Source organism: Saccoglossus kowalevskii, chromosome 2, assembly GCF_978046115.1.
Source record: "Saccoglossus kowalevskii chromosome 2, keSacKowa6.1, whole genome shotgun sequence".
In the NCBI taxonomy this organism is placed as follows: Eukaryota; Metazoa; Hemichordata; class Enteropneusta; family Harrimaniidae; genus Saccoglossus; species Saccoglossus kowalevskii.
Window position 1 is genome coordinate 14,714,261 of NC_140642.1, and position 17,592 is coordinate 14,731,852.

General features: G+C 37.5%; 3 protein-coding genes across 3 annotated transcripts; 1 reads left to right on the forward strand and 2 right to left on the reverse strand.

Annotated features, from left to right (window-relative positions):
• Positions 1 to 289: 289 nt before the first annotated feature.
• On the forward strand, positions 290 to 8,546 carry LOC100369527 (salivary alpha-glucosidase-like). Its single transcript, XM_002737765.4, has 11 exons — positions 290 to 744; positions 1,661 to 1,840; positions 2,440 to 2,585; positions 2,799 to 2,924; positions 3,138 to 3,266; positions 5,140 to 5,246; positions 5,522 to 5,732; positions 6,189 to 6,443; positions 7,487 to 7,603; positions 7,775 to 7,930; positions 8,128 to 8,546. Exons 1-11 carry the CDS (start codon positions 366 to 368, stop codon positions 8,461 to 8,463), a joined length of 2,142 nt encoding a protein of 713 aa, XP_002737811.2. The 5' UTR covers positions 290 to 365; the 3' UTR covers positions 8,464 to 8,546.
• A 2,243-nt stretch (positions 8,547 to 10,789) lies between these two features.
• Positions 10,790 to 13,947, reverse strand: LOC102807848 (cellular retinoic acid-binding protein 1-like). The gene has a single exon (XM_006820182.3). It carries the CDS (start codon positions 13,830 to 13,832, stop codon positions 13,422 to 13,424), a length of 411 nt encoding a protein of 136 aa, XP_006820245.1. The 5' UTR covers positions 13,833 to 13,947; the 3' UTR covers positions 10,790 to 13,421.
• An 803-nt stretch (positions 13,948 to 14,750) lies between these two features.
• Positions 14,751 to 15,800, reverse strand: LOC102806214 (fatty acid-binding protein, muscle-like). The gene has a single exon (XM_006820176.2). It carries the CDS (start codon positions 15,691 to 15,693, stop codon positions 15,295 to 15,297), a length of 399 nt encoding a protein of 132 aa, XP_006820239.1. The 5' UTR covers positions 15,694 to 15,800; the 3' UTR covers positions 14,751 to 15,294.
• Positions 15,801 to 17,592: the final 1,792 nt, after the last annotated feature.

Sequence of the window (17,592 nt, forward strand, 5' to 3'; positions counted from 1 at the left end):
GGTATATTGCTATATATATATACACATGTATATATATATATATATATATATATATATATATATATATATATATATATATATATATATATATATATATATATATATATATATATATATATATATATATATATATATTGATACAGATGTGTTTATATGTTTACAACAAACGATGGATAATGTGAAGTTTATTAAAAGCTCACATGCTACAACATGTTGGCCACATTACCTATATAGCATAATGGTTTAGTCCAACACGCAAATTCGTTAATTGCATCATGCAGTTTATAACAGTATAGATTCAGCTTGGAGGGTTGTACAGACACGCATCTAAAAGTTCCTATTTTCCCATCATATATATTGCCAACATGGGGAACTCTCAACCTAAAAAAGAGTCAGTGCATGTGGAAGAGTTGACAGCCATGAATTCTACAGGTGATCCCGAGAAAGGCGAATACGAGAGACGCTGGGAGTATGGAAAGACTCTGGAGGACGAACATCCTGGAGGTAGTCTCTCCAAAGAAGAATTGCTTCGAGTTGGAGATACCAAGGCATGGAACGCGTTTCGCACGTTTTTATCGGTTTTATTCTGGATATGTCTGATCACTATGCTAGGAGTGGCTATATACATCATTGTATCAACCCCCCGGTGTCCACCAGCAGAATGGTTCCATAAAAACAATGTTCATCAAGTTTACCCGCGTTCATTTCAAGACTCAGACGGCGACGGAATCGGCGATTTGTTGGGTATGTATTTTTTTTCGTCATTTATACGCATGCGTGTATATATATATATGTAGGCTGGACATAGGTGCCAGAAAAGCAAACACCAGTTCCCCCTATTTGCACATAATATACGTCAATTATTAATTAGATTCTTTTGAAATATTTGTTCTCATGAATTACCGTATTATGGCCACGTTGAGCAGAATTAATGTTTTTTTTAATTCAGTATTGAGAGCAACTATGTGAATTACATTTTTCACGACATGAAAACTTGGTCGAGTTCAAGTCATATCGGGTTTTGAGGATTTGTGGTAGTTGATTGTTTGATAAGCGTGTTGCTACAAACTGTGAACCTCATTCAAGTGTCAGACACCGTGTGGTATCACGTGACCAGACTTTTGAACTTTGAACGTTGTTTTATACGAGTATGTTTGGCAATACATAGCGATACGGGTCTTTGTGTTTTAAATCAATAAATCGATCAAATATGAAATGCATGTAGTAGGTTACTACAGCTGAAAAATAGTGGTCAAATGGGAAAATTATTTTCATATTTGACGTCTTCTTAATACTGAAAAACATGTTGAAAAAGCGACATGCAATTTTAGCGAATTGTGGTAAAATGACGTAATAGCGAAATGTTGATTTAGCGAATCTCTCTTGTTATTGTTGTTTGGCGGCCATTTGAATTTATAATAAAGTCATTAGCGACATCTTGAATTAGCGAATCAGTTCTCTCGCTAAATTCGCGAAAAAGACATGCTCGCGAAAAAGACATGTTTTACAGTATACAACTGTGTCCTGGTGCTTTTGTCGAAGGCTCAACTTTCTTGAATAGGTGAGATGGTCTGACATTATTTTCAGAACAAATTAACACACATGCCCTTCCGGATACTACACTAGTGTTGAATTGCAACGCTGTTGTTTTGACTTCTAGGTATCAACTCGCGACTGGACCATTTGGTGAATATCAGCACACACTCCTTACTGCTAAACAATATCTTCCAATCCGATGATAGTGGGTTGATCTCTGGTATCACTGATTTCAAAGACATCGACCGAAACCTTGGAACTATTGACGATTTTACCAAACTGGTGGATAATGCGAACGCAAAAGGTTTGTATAAATATCGAGCGGTACCTGAGTTAGTGTACATCAAATAAATCAAATACATACAATAACATTTCTAAATCCATTGGTTTGCATACGCCCAGTTTAGTAGAAACATATATACAAGGCAGAATTCGATAAAATCCCTATCAAGAACTTGAAACTAGCGACACATTATACCATGGGCTCGGATATCGTATACTAATATTCAGAATTCTTCAATTTTTCGTGACAGTCATATGTATCCCTCATAACACCACATAGGTCACTGAACACAACTTTAAGATATGACGGAATGTTTCTGCCATAGAAACTTATTGTAAATATTCAAAACACGCATTTTTGATCAATTTTTGGGTAGCAAAATACCTCAAAGTATTGTGTGTAACTGGTGACTGGATCTTTCAAAATCTGTCAAAGTTCATTCTGACACTTAGTGTATTGCGCGTTCCACTGCCCCTCCCTTCCCATGTGAGGAGGGGTGATCTGTGACTTTAGCTGTTCAGGCATTTCAATTACAACCCCCTTTTAATGAATACAGCACAGTCCCCATTTAAATTTATGTTTATATATTTAAATATCATATTTCTTTACATCCCGCCAAGGCATCAAAATTATCTTGGATTTTATTCCAAATCATTCAAGTGACGTCCACCCATGGTTTTTAGAGAGTAGAAACGACAAGGAAAACGAATTCAGCGACTTTTACGTGTGGGCTGACGGCAATAAAACAGATCCACCAAATAACTGGGTAAGCGTCATGTCATGTGAGTTATACGGGTATGCTGGTGAGACATTTACAATGTAAATACTGCATATCATGTATACAGATGGCTAAATTTAGAATAATGCAGTGACATACAAAGTACCATACTATTTATAAAACTAATGGTCGCAATATGGAATTTAAAATTAATATATACTATAATGTATTTCATTACACGCTATGTACATCTACTTGAAGTTAAACGTACACGGTGACTCAGCGTGGACCTATGAACACCTAAGGGATCAATGGTACTACCATACATATACAGATAAACAACCCGATCTGAATTTCAGAAATGAAGAAGTCAGAGAAGCAATGCAGGTATACCCACCAACTTACAATATATTTATTTACCTTTACAATTGTTTTCTGATAGCGCAGTTTCCTTTTTTTTATAAGAACAAATAATGTTTCCAGGCGACGCGACAAGCGTCGAACTTAAACAAGGTTCGCACTTATATTGAACATTGACTGAAATGTTCTCTATGCTACTACATGGTTGCACGGAGTAATCGTCTTCTATTTGTTGAACAGAATATTCTGACCCATTGGTTGAAGATCGGTGTTGATGGTTTCATGGTCAGGGACGTTTCGTATCTGTACGAGGCTGAAGAACGTTTGAATGAACCCGTAAACTTCGAGTATGATGGTGAAACCGAACCGGTAAAATGCTTTTCCATTATTAGTCGCGATGTGAATACTGAATGTTTTCCACAATAAGACACACATTCTCTTCATTTTTATAATTTTCAAACCAAGACGAGAAATTTCTTTTGTGCGATGGAGTAACATTGTTATTTTAAAATGACGCCATGGCGCTCTGTGGTCGTTGATTGTCTGTTTGGATTCAACTGCACTTAAAATTTGGTAAACTGTTGCCAGCTGAGTCAACTTTTCCAATGTTGCAAGCTAGGTCAACTGTTCCAATGTTGCAAGCTGAGTCAACTTTTCCAATGTTGCAAGCTGGGTCAACTGTTCCAATGTTGCCAGCTGGGTCAACTGTTCCAATGTTGCAAGCTGAGTCAACTGTTCCAATGTTGCAAGCTGGGTCAACTGTTCCAATGTTGCAAGCTTGGTCAACTGTTCCTATGTTGCAGGCTGAGTCAACTGTTCCAATGTTGCATGCTGGGTCAACTAATCCTATGTTGCAAGCTGAGTCAACTCTTCTAATGTTGCAAGCTTGGTCAACTGTTCTAATGTTGCAAGCTGGGTCAACTGTTCCAATGTTGCAAGCTGAGTCAACTGCTCCAATGTAACAAGCTGGGTCAACTGTTTCGATGTTGCAAGCTTGGTCAACTATTCCTATGTTGCAAGCTTGGTCAACTATCCCTATGTTGCAAGCTGAGTCAACTGCTCCAATGTTACAAGCTGGTCCAACTGTTCCAATGTTGCAAGCTGGTCCAACTGTTCCAATGTTGCAAGCTGGGTCAACTGTTTCGATGTTGCAAGCTTGGTCAACTATTCCTATGTTGCAAGCTTGGTCAACTATCCCTATGTTGCAAGCTGGTCCAACTGCTCCAATGTTACAAGCTGGGTCAACTGTTCCGATGTTGCAAGCTTGGTCAACTATGTTGCAAGCCGAGTCAACTGTTCCAATGTTGCAAGCTGGGTCAGCTGTTCCAATGTTGCAAGCTGGTCCAACTGTTCAAATGTTGCAATCTGGGTCAACTGTTCAAATGTTGCAAGCTTGGTCAACTATTCCTATGTTGCAAGCTTGGTCAACTATCCCTATGTTGCAAGCTGAGTCAACTGCTCCAATGTTACAAGCTGGGTCAACTGCTCCAATGTTGCAAGCTGGTCCAACTGTTCCAATGTTGCAAGCTGGGTCAACTGTTTCGATGTTGCAAGCTTGGTCAACTATGTTGCAAGCCGAGTCAACTGTTCCAATGTTGCAAGCTGGGTCAACTGTTCCAATGTTGCAAGCTGGTCCAACTGTTCAAATGTTGCAATCTGGGTCAACTGTTCCAATGTTGCAACCTGAGTCAACTGCTCCAATGTTACAAGCTGGGTCAACTGTTCCGATGTTGCAAGCTTGGTCAACTATTCCTATGTTGCAAGCTGGGTCAACTGTTCCAATGTTGCAAGCTGAATCAACTGTTCCAATGTTGCAGGCTTGGTTAAATGTTTCTATGTTGCAAGTTGAGTCAGCTGTTCCAATGTTACAAGCTGGGTCAACTGTTCCAATGTTGCAAGCTTGGTCAAATGTTTCAATGTTGCAAGTTGAGTCATCTGTTCAAATGTTGCAATCTGGGTCAAATGTTTCTATGTTGCAAGTTGAGTCAGCTGCTCCAATGTTACAAGCTGGTGTCAACTGTTCCAATGTTGCAAGCTTGGTCAAATGTTTCAATGTTGCAAGTTGAGTCAACTGCTCCAATGTTACAAGCTGGGTCAACTGATTCAATTTTGCCAGCTGAACACATACAGATAAATTTTTTTTGGAGGGGGGTTGAATGATGCATTTGCATAGCATTATTTTGGACTAATTATCAAATTTGGTATTTTTATTACATATTATTTGTTATGACCAACTGTATAGTATAACCAACTAAAACACTCCAAGACTTTAAACCAGCCAGAAAACTACAAATTGATCGCTGAGTGGAAGAAAACTGTCCGAGGGTTTAACACTCTTGGGAAGATAAGGTATGTAATAACAACATTTTCTTGTTAGCGTATATATCTTGTTTATTGATTTCCCGGGGATACGACGACATGGACATACTGCGGTTGTCAGTCCCCATAGCGACTTGATCGAGAGTATAGAATTATATGTTATGGAGTAGATTTTTTTAACCAGTTTCTCTGTGTTTAGAAATTTGAGCTTCTTGTTTGATTTTTTTTCTTTTATTGTTAATGTGGGTTATTTTTGATGTATTCGGAATTTATATATATATATATATATATATTGTATTTCACAGAACAATGTCAGTGGAACCACGTGGCAGTCTGGAGGCCACAATGGGTTATTACAACGACGATATGGAAAATGGTGCCGATACACTGTATAACTTCCAACTATTGGACCACCTTGAAGAAGACCTTACTGGCTTCAATATTGAAACACTCGTAAAAGAATGGCTTATTGCTAAAAATAATACTGGCTACAACGATAGGTGGTATACCTGGGTGGTATGTACATTTTTGCTGATCCTAGATATTTCGTAACTGAATAGGTCACGGCATTGGTGTTACTCATGGTCTTGCTTGTCTGTGTGGCGATCTCATATTACGCTTCGACAACAATGGTTTTGCAATTGTTGATAGAGGGCGCATCCACACCACATTGACCATTCATGTACAAGTCTTGTACCTGCACAGGTCCAAAAAAAATATTTTATAAACTCGAATTCAAATCGATATTATCAGGAGAGGTACACAATGAATGAATATGTCGTTAGTTATGTCGTATAATTGAACGAGAATTTAATAATTTCGTTGTTTATTATTTCAAACTATTTAGTGGCATCAACCTTGTGTAGTATCTATATTTCACTCACTTTTGAAAGCAAGAACTCTCGTAAAAAAAAAACGCTATTTTTAAAGAAAAAGGTAAGGTACTATTAACAAATATATTTGTTTTTGCAGATTGGAGATCTCAACAACAAAAGGGTTGCTAGTCGCTATGGTAACCAGTATGTGAATACTCTAAATGCATTGGTGTTTTTATTGCCCGGAGTGCCCATTAATTATTATGGAGAAGAGATAGGTATGGAAAGTCTCGATGACGACAACGACGTATTAAAATTGGAATTAGATAACCAAGTAGCCAGAAATGGGAGTATGAGAAAAAGAGAAGCAGATGTCAGCGATGATGACAGTAAGGGGCAAGGAAATAACACTGTAAGTATAAACTCAATTACTAAAGTGGGGGGGGGGCATATCAACAGAGCATGTTTACGTAGTAAACGACAATATTGCATTTGTATTGTCAACAACCCGGTTCTAGTCCCATGTCCCACTCCACCGCTACGCTAAAGAACATGTTACACCGGTTACTTAACCGTGACAACATTAGTTCTCAACAAAAGCTGATCCATGTTGCATGTTGACAGACTGTGGTTGAAGCTTGTTGATTCGTGTATAATGACCTTAAAGGGGAATTATAACGAATACGCACGAATGCAATCCAGGGAGTACCCTCTTTGGAATAATTATCACGCGGATGAGACAAAGCAAATACTGACTACAATTAGTACAGCCTTCGTCAGTGCCTTTACAGATATGCATTACGACGTACATCGTACTTATAAAACAGTGTGTGCCATCATTTAAAGATTGACAGAAGACAGATCACTTACTGTTATCCAGCCACTTTAATCCCCATAACAGTTCATTTTCGCAACAAAACGAAATTTAACATAGCTATAAGATAGGGATATATTCATGTTTTACTAATTAGTACAAACATAAACAACTCATGTCTACACAAGGGTCAAATCGTCAGAAACAATCGCATCTCAAAAACTATAAATACATTAACAGAAAGGTGAAAGTGCTTTCTATATATATTAATTTTTGCGTTATTTGTGAATTTAGAAGTTTGATGGGGGCGATTTTAGTTTTGAAAAAAAGATGTACTAATAATGAATAACAACAGAATCTGTATAAATTTTCAGCATGCCTTGGAGTTTATACAGTTTACTGTTTTTTTGTGTGTGTGGTAAAACAATCATTTCTGCGTATTTTGTGAATATAACCACCTGATACAGATATGTATGTATGCATAGGTTGTACAAATAATATATTACAGGGAATGTTTCCTGACAAATAACTACATTAGTTACATTTTTTACCAATCTTGTCATTCTTTAAAGTCAAAATGAATGACACCTGGCAACTGTGACTGTGTTTATGTGAACAATCTGTATTGCTATTAATGATAGGTCCCGTCAACTACAGTATCTAACGCCGGTCCAGTGCAGTCGAGTACTGATCGCGATATCCAGGTGACGACGACCCCAGCCGATGACGTGGCACCAGTAAGTTCAAAGGTCACGAAGGTGAGTGGTGCGATAAGATAAATATGATAAATTAGCACAATTACGAGTTCAGTTATTGTTAAGTCGTATGAAATCCTAATGAAATACGCTGTTATCACTAATGGAAACGATACGTTGCGATGATGCTAGTATCAATCAGTGAAAATAAATAAAGAATGATTGTATTAACAGATACCAGTACAAGCGAAGTACGTGAAACCAGTGCAATCGAATGTAGAAGCCAATTTGAGTCCAATGCAATGGGATGATAGCACCAATGGTGGATTTTCGAATTCCTCTGAACTTATCGTACCGGTGCACTCGAACTACAAGCAGATTAATGTGGCGGTATGTTGAACTACTTATATTTAATGTGTCGAATGCGTTACACAGAAAAAAGTTGTAAGCGGCGGAGTTGAACCCAAGTGGTCGATGACGTCATCCATACTTTGATGATGGTTGAATAACTTTCTTTGTAACCAGTTCATATCACATTGACCGAAAAAGCCTTGCTTCATTCTTACTAAGATAATTTTATATTGCAGGCTCAACTTGGCATGGAGACGTCTACTATGGCCCTCTTCAAACAAATATCAAATTTGCGACGATGGGAAGTGTCGCTGTTAGCAGGAGATATTAGTAGTGTCCTCGTAACCGAAGACATATACTCCTTTATTAGGCAATACGAAGAGTGGGCACCTTATTTTGTCTCCCTCAACGTTGGAGACGAAACTATCACCGCAGATTACAATGCGCTGGACACACGATTACCAACTGAAGGCACACTAGTGTTCACAACAGACACAGAAAGAGAGGGGACCATAGTTAATTTCAAGCAATTAACAGTTAGCGCTGGCGAAGCGATCGTTGTTCAATTTTAGTGTATTTTCTATGTTGTATGTGTATTAGATGCGTCAGCTACAATTGTTGATTTGAAATAAAATTGATTCTGAGTGCCCTAGAATCTCGCCTGTTTTTTATGTGAATGGTTCCAAAATAATAAACAATTTGTAAACAATATATGATACAGGTAGCACGGGAAACCCAGTAATCATGAGTAGTGGGATGGACATACTGGTACCGGCTGGTAGAAAATATTGGACATAAAACAGAAGTATAGTCTGTATATGTGCACTAGGTCATGGGCGGTGTACACACGTGGTAGGATGACCGTCAACACGCAACAATTACGATGATTCAAATTGTAATTTTCAGTATCCTACATTAATCTGATTTTTGAACTAGTAATCTAGTAATCAATAGCTTTTCAGTCATTCCGTAGCAGTTTTTAGACAGTGTTTTGCGAACACACGCGTATACATGTATATAGAATGCAATTTCTTTCCTCGTCATCAATTAACGAGATAATTTATTTCATCCCACTTATTACTTATATGGCAAACTGACATCTAGGTCGGAAAATAAAGTTTTCTCCAGTCGCTAATACGGAGACCACGTCTATCGAAATCCAAGGAACACCAAACTAGCATTATCGCAGACGATCCCATGTATCCTGGTGCTCACTTCGTCACAAATAGATATCATTACTAGAAACTGATTTGAAATTTGTTGAAAAAATAGAAGATTTGTTGAAAAAAAATTGCAAGAAAAACTTTCAAGAAAAATATAAATGTACAGAGGCGACACTCCGAAAAAAAACAAAACTACACATGTTTGACCCATTAGCATGTAATCATGTCATCAGAATAAACGAGGCATACACGTAGAGAATGTCTGTTCACAGGCCCGTAGTTTGGGGGGGGGGGTCGGGGGGTTCGGTCGAACCCCCTAAATTTTGGGAGTGAATAGATTTATGATCGTAGATTAGAATATAATAAAACAAACAGTATTAATTAAAATAATTATCATTGTTTAAATCACTTGACTCCGTGAGGTAACTATCAGAGTAATGTAATGAGTAATGCATAGTAATGAGCATTTAGGTGGCAACGAGCTTTAAATGTCAATCGTGAAGTTATGCCGTCTCAGCTCAACAGCAGCTAACCCAAACAGGTTGTTATAAATAGGCAAGCTTTTATTCGTTTTTTTCCGCGATGGTGTAATGAAGATCGCGTTCAAGCACCTGATGTTAAATATTAAAACAGCATTGAAACAATAATGTAATGCTAGTCACTCTCTGAAGGATGTGGTAGTCCTGAATAGGGCACTTTGTCTTGTGCTAATGTTCGCTCAGTTAGTAAAGTGTGGGGATCGAACGGGATTGACACGACAACACCACACTGTACTTTCATATTGGTTCATTAGTTTTGTATTCTTCAAGTTAATGATGGCATATATACTGTTTTATTCCAAGTGTATCAGCCAAATGTAGTTAACTTATTGTATTAGTACGTGTAGCCTATGCTATTGGACAATATTGTACAGCTACGGGTTGAACATATCATTAAAAAAATGCCGAAGATTTATCATCACGAGTTGTATAGGTTGAAGAGCTTCTTGCAGCCAACAATTCACCCCACAGTGTTGCTTCAGCACTGAAACTATGCGATGAATCATAAATTGCAAACATATTTTTTTTACACGTTTTTTTTTATGTCTCAGAAAATTTACTATATTTTAGTGGGTTCATAAAAGGAGTTGTAGTCATTGAAGTCTATTGAGACCGTTGCTAAACTGCCACTGTATGCATATTATTTTACCGCCCTCTAAAAACAGATTTACAGTGAACCAAATATATTTACATACTGTAAGAAACTTGGTAGTATGCCATTGGTTAGTGCATTTAATTTGTTTGATGCAATCGTTGTGCCAACTATTTCTTATGGTAGTGATATGGGGGTACGTAAATTCGGAAATGGAGAGGGTACAGATAACATTTTGCAGATATCTACCCGGTACTTAACATTAATAGTTGTACAAAAATGTAGCGATGTTAGACGAATGTGGAAGGCTGCCATTGTGCTGTGGTTATTTCAAGCGTTGTATCCTCATACATGTATTGGTTAAAATTACTGAAACCCCAAAACATGTTATATCATGCTTAAACGATTAGACAAGACCGGCAGACTTGCTTGGGAAACCCACATAAAAATCTCCTGTTCAAATATGGTTTCGGCATTGTCTGGTTTGAAAAACAAGTTGGAGATACTGCAAATTTCTTAGGGATATTTACTCAAAGAATAAAAAAATAGTGGCATGCCTCAATTTCACAATCATCCAGGCTGTGTACTTTTGGAAAAATCAAAGTAGTATTATAACCTGGGAGATTTATTGGCAAGCAATTATAGACTAAAATATATACTGTCGTCGCTACACAAACTGCCACACCACACCATATAACAAATAGCTCTATATCTTTTAAAAGTTTTCAAGCGACGAGATGAATATGAATCCAGCTTAACTTAGTACCATATGTTTACATGGATGTTGTATTGTGTTTAAAACGTGCTATGCACTTTTCTACCCATTACATTTTGTACGATAGGCTGAGGCCCTGTACAGAAATAAAATTACACAATACAAAATTGACTAATACTAAAACGAATAATTGTAGACAGATTTCGACATGAAATCGTGTCACTTTTATGTGCGCTAACATCTGCGAAGAGCGAAAAAACTCGTAAGTAGCCTTGTACCTTAAAATACTTGGACAATAATGCTAAGATACGTACAGTCTTGTCTTTTTTGTGTACAACATTTTGCCGTAGTGGATCAATGGTGTGGATGTGTTTGTCTGTAGGTGAGGAATGGCTCAGGACCCCTTCTCTAAAATGGTAAAATAGTTCAAAGATGTTATGTGAAATATCTTACCAATAAAATTTAATTTAAAACCGACAATATAAAAATGTCTGTAACAGAGCTCAAAAACACTTTTTGAATATTATAAAATTCACACATTTCACATCAAATATATAATTGTTGTTTTCGAACCCCCTATTCAAAAGTGCTGGCTACGGGCCTGGTTCATGTCATCAGAATAAACGAGGCATACACGTAGAGAATGTCTGTTCATGTCATCAGAATAAACGAGGCATACACGCAGAGAATGTATGTTCATGTCATCAGAATAAACGAGGCATACACGTAGAGAATGTCTGTTCATGTCACCAGAATAAACGAGGCATACACGTAGAGAATGTCTGTTCATGTCATCAGAATAAACGAGGCATACACGTAGAGAATGTCTGTTCATGTCATCAGAATAAACGAGGCATACACGTAGAGAATGTCTGTTCATGTCATCAGAATAAACGAGGCATACACGTAGAGAATGTCTGTTCATGTCATCAGAATAAACGAGGCATACACGTAGAGAATGTCTGTTCATGTCGTCAGAATAAACGAGGCATACACGTAGAGATTGTCTGTTCATGTCATCAGAATAAACGAGGCATACACGTAGAGAATGTCTGTTCATGTCATCAGAATAAACGAGGCATACACGTAGAGAATGTCTGTTCATGTCATCAGAATAAACGAGGCATACACGTAGAGAATGTCTGTTCATGTCATCAGAATAAACGAGGCATACACGTAGAGAATGTCTGTTCATGTCATCAGAATAAACGAGGCATACACGTAGAGAATGTCTGTTCATGTCATCAGAATAAACGAGGCATACACGTAGAGAGTGTCCATGTCATCAGAATAAACGAGGCATACACGTAGAGAATGTCTGTTCATGTCATCAGAATAAACGAGGCATACACGTAGAGATTGTCTGTTCATGTCATCAGAATAAACGAGGCATACACGTAGAGAATGTCTGTTCATGTCATCAGAATAAACGAGGCATACACGTAGAGAATGTCTGTTCATGTCGTCAGAATAAACGAGGCATACACGTAGAGATTGTCTGTTCATGTCATCAGAATAAACGAGGCATACACGTAGAGAATGTCTGTTCATGTCATCAGAATAAACGAGGCATACACGTAGAGAATGTCTGTTCATGTCATCAGAATAAACGAGGCATACACGTAGAGAATGTCTGTTCATGTCATCAGAATAAACGAGGCATACACGTAGAGAATGTCTGTTCATGTCATCAGAATAAACGAGGCATACACGTAGAGAATGTCTGTTCATGTCATCAGAATAAACGAGGCATACACGTAGAGAGTGTCTGTTCATGTCATCAGAATAAACGAGGCATACACGTAGAGAATGTCTGTTCATGTCATCAGAATAAACGAGGCATACACGTAGAGAATGTCTGTATATGTCATCAGAATAAACGAGGCATACACGTAGAGAATGTCTGTTCATGTCATCAGAATAAACGAGGCATACACGTAGAGATTGTCTGTTCATGTCATCAGAATAAACGAGGCATACACGTAGAGAATGTCTGTTCATGTCGGATTAATCTATTAGTTGCATCTTTACAGGGTGACTATACTAAATCCAAATATAGTAGTGATATGAACATACATGTACTTTACTATAAAGACAGGAAAGTCTTTTTGGAGATAAGCAAAATATGAATTCGCACCAATAGTAATCAGTCTTGGTGCGATATATACAATATGATACACAACGAATACATGGTAAGGTTTCACGACTAATTAATTAGTTTTGAACATTTGTTGGAAATGTAACTTCTGGGGGTTACAGAAGAAAGAACCGTAGAGGGCAGTGTTCATGTCGGAAGAGTAATGCGACGACGATTTACGGATATATGCAGAAAACCAACGATATACATATTACAACAATAAAGCCATCAGTGACTAGAAATTAAACCCCCATTGCTGTCGTAAATCGTATATGAAAACTACATTAAAGACGAGATACGGTTTGACAGAATGTATATACGTATACATGTATATACTAAGAATGTATATATTGATTAACTATGGTAACAGGGGATCAATGTCATTCAGTCCCTTTTCTTGAAATATCTTTTCGCCACAACATCGCCCTTCCGCAATGTCATCATTAGTTCAGTTTCATCCTCTCCAATCAACTCACGCTCGATGACTGGGTTGTTTTCCGGGTCAACAACTGATTTGATCACGAGCTTATCGCCTTCAAAAATAGCAATTGACTGTTTTGTTCCTCCACTCCAGTGAACCTCTTCAAACGCCTGTCCAACTGTAAATTGCTGTTCTCTTGTTTTCATGGTCGTTATAGTTCTGATCACAAATTCATCTCCGGTTTGGTGAATCTCTAGTGTTGGCGAGGCTTTCGACATCATGCTTGCAAGCAAGAAGTTCAAACCATTTGCTTTCAGGTACTCGCTAAAATTCTCACTTTTTACATGCATCCATGTTCCAGCAAAATTCGGCATGTCGAGATTAGTAGCCGGTTACACCCAAATAACCAATCAAGTCTAAATATATCAGGATAGTATACAAGTTGTTTACGTGCGTATTAAGCCATCTGCAAAACACGTCGCAGCCTCGTTTTAGCTCAGGAGTTCTACGCATGTGCAACGGCATACTGTATCACCATTATATGATGTATCACGAAAGGTCAAACCGGGGACTCGAGATGTACGAATATGCAACTTTTTAATACGCACATTTTGAAATGCTTTACAAATAATTAAGTCAATAGCTAATGGACAGAATAAAGACGGTTCTTTTTTCAATGCTGCGATTATCCACATACCCTGTGAAATGCAACCTAGTGTTTACAGTTTATGTTCCACTTCCAGCTCAACGAGATTTATTTCAACAAAAGAGTTGCCATGGCGTACAAATTAGATGTACACACGTATACGATTTGGATATTTTTTAACTAATATTGTTATTGTCTCAGTAGGAAGATGTAAATTCCGGGATTATCACAGGGAATTATGGGGGAAATTACCTTCATTTAACTGAAATTTTCTTTTTTTTAAATATTATAAAGGACTCGTTTATCAAATGCTTTCTTAAAATCAATGGTTGTAGTGTGAAAATGCTTTTTTTTATTCTCTTGGGATTAGAAAAGATAAGAGATCAAGAGGTCAAGGCGGATACGCGGTTTCCATTAGCTTTTACTTCTGTACCATGTAGTTTCAATATGTTAATAAAATGAAGTATTTTCCACGTATCCTTGGGCATCTTGAATAATTTACATGACGTATCATGACACCAAACGTGATCATTGGCTTTCCGAGAAACACGCTCGGTCGTTAATAGCAACGCATACACTCTATTTTCACCGAGGCTACCCTTTAGAGGATTTTGATGTTAAGAAGTTCAATTACCAGCACAATGGATTTTATGACGACCATTTATTTCTAAGTCATAATAAATTAATACATGAATATGATAATTTTCAGATAAATGGACGAATGGGGACGAATGACAAAGAGTCGATCGGCCATTTATGTCTTAATCACTAAGAACCACAATGGCTTCTATAATGTTGCAATGAATGTACATGACAATTCATTTTATTTAAAATATTACTAGTTTATATCAACAGTTTGCAAATGATACACTGCGGAGCCCAGTCGACCAAATAAAGACATTTTTTTTCAATGATGGGAACCCCACTCAGTCGCTTTTAACATCCGTGTGTAAACATTCACATCACATGATTGATTGCTTATGCCACAATGAAATGTGTTCCAACAAACAGAGTTGTCATAGAAACAAGACTTGTCGTGTCGATATATTGTACAATGAGCATCACGTCGAAATAACCATCAGGTTTTGTTCCAAGAGTTTGTTGTAAATTTCATAGATAAGAGTCATAAATAAAAGAATGGTAGTCAGGTCATCTTGCGATTAATGTCTAATACACGTGATATTCACATATCAAGCCTTCTTGAAGAATCGCTTAGCTATTGCACCTCCCTTGGCAAGTGTCATCACCAATTCACCGTCCACGATTTCCCTGGTTATTGTTGCTCCCTCTGGGTCCTCGTGTGGATTCACAACCAAAGTGTCGCCCTCTAGTGACGCTATTGCCTTTCTAGTTCCTCCACTTGGGCTGCAGTCGTCAAATACTTCCCCCAGTTTGAATGTGCTCACATTCGTTTTGATGGCTGTGCTGATTTCGATTTTCCAGTTTCCTTGGTCGTCGTTGGTGATCTCGGTTACAGGCGACACTTTGCTCATCACCTTTCTCTGTATGGCTCCAACGTCTATGGCCATCAGGAATTCCTCGAAGTTTTCACTTCGGTCGAGTTTCCATTTGCCGACAAGTTGAGACATGTTGATATTTGATTACGAGTGAGTCAGGTCGTTGTAGATGTAGAGATGCTCCTGGTAGATGTAGAGAAATAAGCTTTCACGTATTGACAGAAACCACGATGGATGTGTTAATTAGCATATAGCGTCACGTGACTTATAATTATTCAGTAATTTACATATTAGATATACTCATTATGTCGCCCACTGCCTGCAGACAAATCATCACGCATGATAGAATTCTACACCGCAACCATTATGTTTTTGCCCGCAGAACTTGAAACTATCTATAATATTTAAATGTACAGTTCTGAATCACTTGAAGGGTGGTGGTTCGGTTTTGTTAAGTTAGTGGTTCCATTTTTAGGAATGATATAATGGCAGTCTCGTGAATTTGATTTGGCATGAATGTTATTTCACGAAATTCAGCGCCTTGCATATTTGTCTGTGGAAAATATTGATAACCACATTGGGCCACGCCATCCTTGCAATCACAACTACCTGTTAACATGTATTGAGGTCGTCCAGTATCAATATTTCCAATTATTTTACATGGATATATAATAAAGTAATTCAAGTTAGTTAATTAATCAACGTGTGTCTGAGCGAACATGTCTCATGGTATTTAGCGACCATAGACGTAAGCAACCTAAGTATTCGCATTTAGGAAAAGTGGCAAGGTAATCATGGTGTATTACATTTGATATTAACTGAAATGTACGTTAAAAGCACGGCTATTTTTTTACTTGTAAAGTGCCAATTATTAGTAAATAATATAAATACTGGCGGCTAAAAATTTTGAGGCCAAAATGTCTGGGATGGTGTCGGATCAGCCTTGATGAAAAAAAGGAAACACAGTCCTTTTATATGGATGTTCATGGCTTGAAATAAGACAGTGTGCCATTATTATTGCATGCCTTAGCCACTATTTCCACTGTGCTATTATTACCTGTACCATTTTAACCGCACGCCAATTATTTTGGTCAGCATGCAATCAACGGTTTATCTAATGTCGCCATTTACTACTTGTATAAGCACGCCAAATTGTGTCCTATATGCGCAATGACGGAAAAAATACATTATATAAATTATATGAATACAAAAATGTTCTGTATAAATATAAAAATAAAATTTCATCTATTTTATGTTTCTGTTTATGTTTCTTATATTGTCAATGCACACCTTAATAGTTTATCCATAATTGACACGAGCTCAGAGGTCAGTTCAAATCTCATCCAGACACTTAAAATACATGTGTGTATGTTGATTCATTAACAGCGATACGAGTTGAAAGACCCAAATAACCCCCAGACATACAGTCGATTCTTGAATATAACAATGCCTTACAATTTCAATTAGCATCACAATAGCCTACGAACTCTCACCACATAGGTGAGGAGCATTAGCATCACAATAGACTACGAACTCTCACCACATCACTGTGAGTGACACGAAACGACGAAAGAGTTATACAGTTGGCACTCAAATATTGATATTACAAAGTCTGTATTTCTAGTTTGAATGACAAAACGTCAGTGCACTTTTATTTTTCGCACCGCGAAGTTTAATAGTGATTTATCCATCATGGGCGATAAAATATGCATATATTTTACAGTTTGACTTTGGGATGTATAATAATAATTCAAAATATGCACGATGCTGCTGTCTAATTAGATCAATCACCAACATACGAGCTAAATTATGAAAAAATTGTGAAAGCTACGATAATCTTATAGAATTTTGTTTATACATTATGGTCAAAGCTAGCAGTTTGGTTATGCCTTCGGCAGCTATTAATACAAATTTGAGATTAGTCCGCACACAGTCCCTCTATCATTTAGAGGGACTGTGGTCCGCACTAATATTTTAAAAGCGAGTAAAACTCGTTTTTTTTTTCAGTCGGAACACTGTCACTGTCACAGT

Excerpts from the sequence above, each read along its gene's own strand:
- LOC102807848 (XM_006820182.3), bottom strand. The coding sequence starts at position 13,832 with ATGCCGAATTTTGCTGGAACATGGATGCATGTAAAAAGTGAGAATTTT.
- LOC102806214 (XM_006820176.2), bottom strand. The coding sequence starts at position 15,693 with ATGTCTCAACTTGTCGGCAAATGGAAACTCGACCGAAGTGAAAACTTC.
- LOC100369527 (XM_002737765.4), top strand. The coding sequence starts at position 366 with ATGGGGAACTCTCAACCTAAAAAAGAGTCAGTGCATGTGGAAGAGTTG. Across the intron at positions 745-1,660 it reads CGGAATCGGCGATTTGTTGG|GTATCAACTCGCGACTGGAC; the intron begins GTATGTATTTTT and ends TTTGACTTCTAG. Across the intron at positions 2,925-3,137 it reads AAGTCAGAGAAGCAATGCAG|AATATTCTGACCCATTGGTT; the intron begins GTATACCCACCA and ends TTTGTTGAACAG.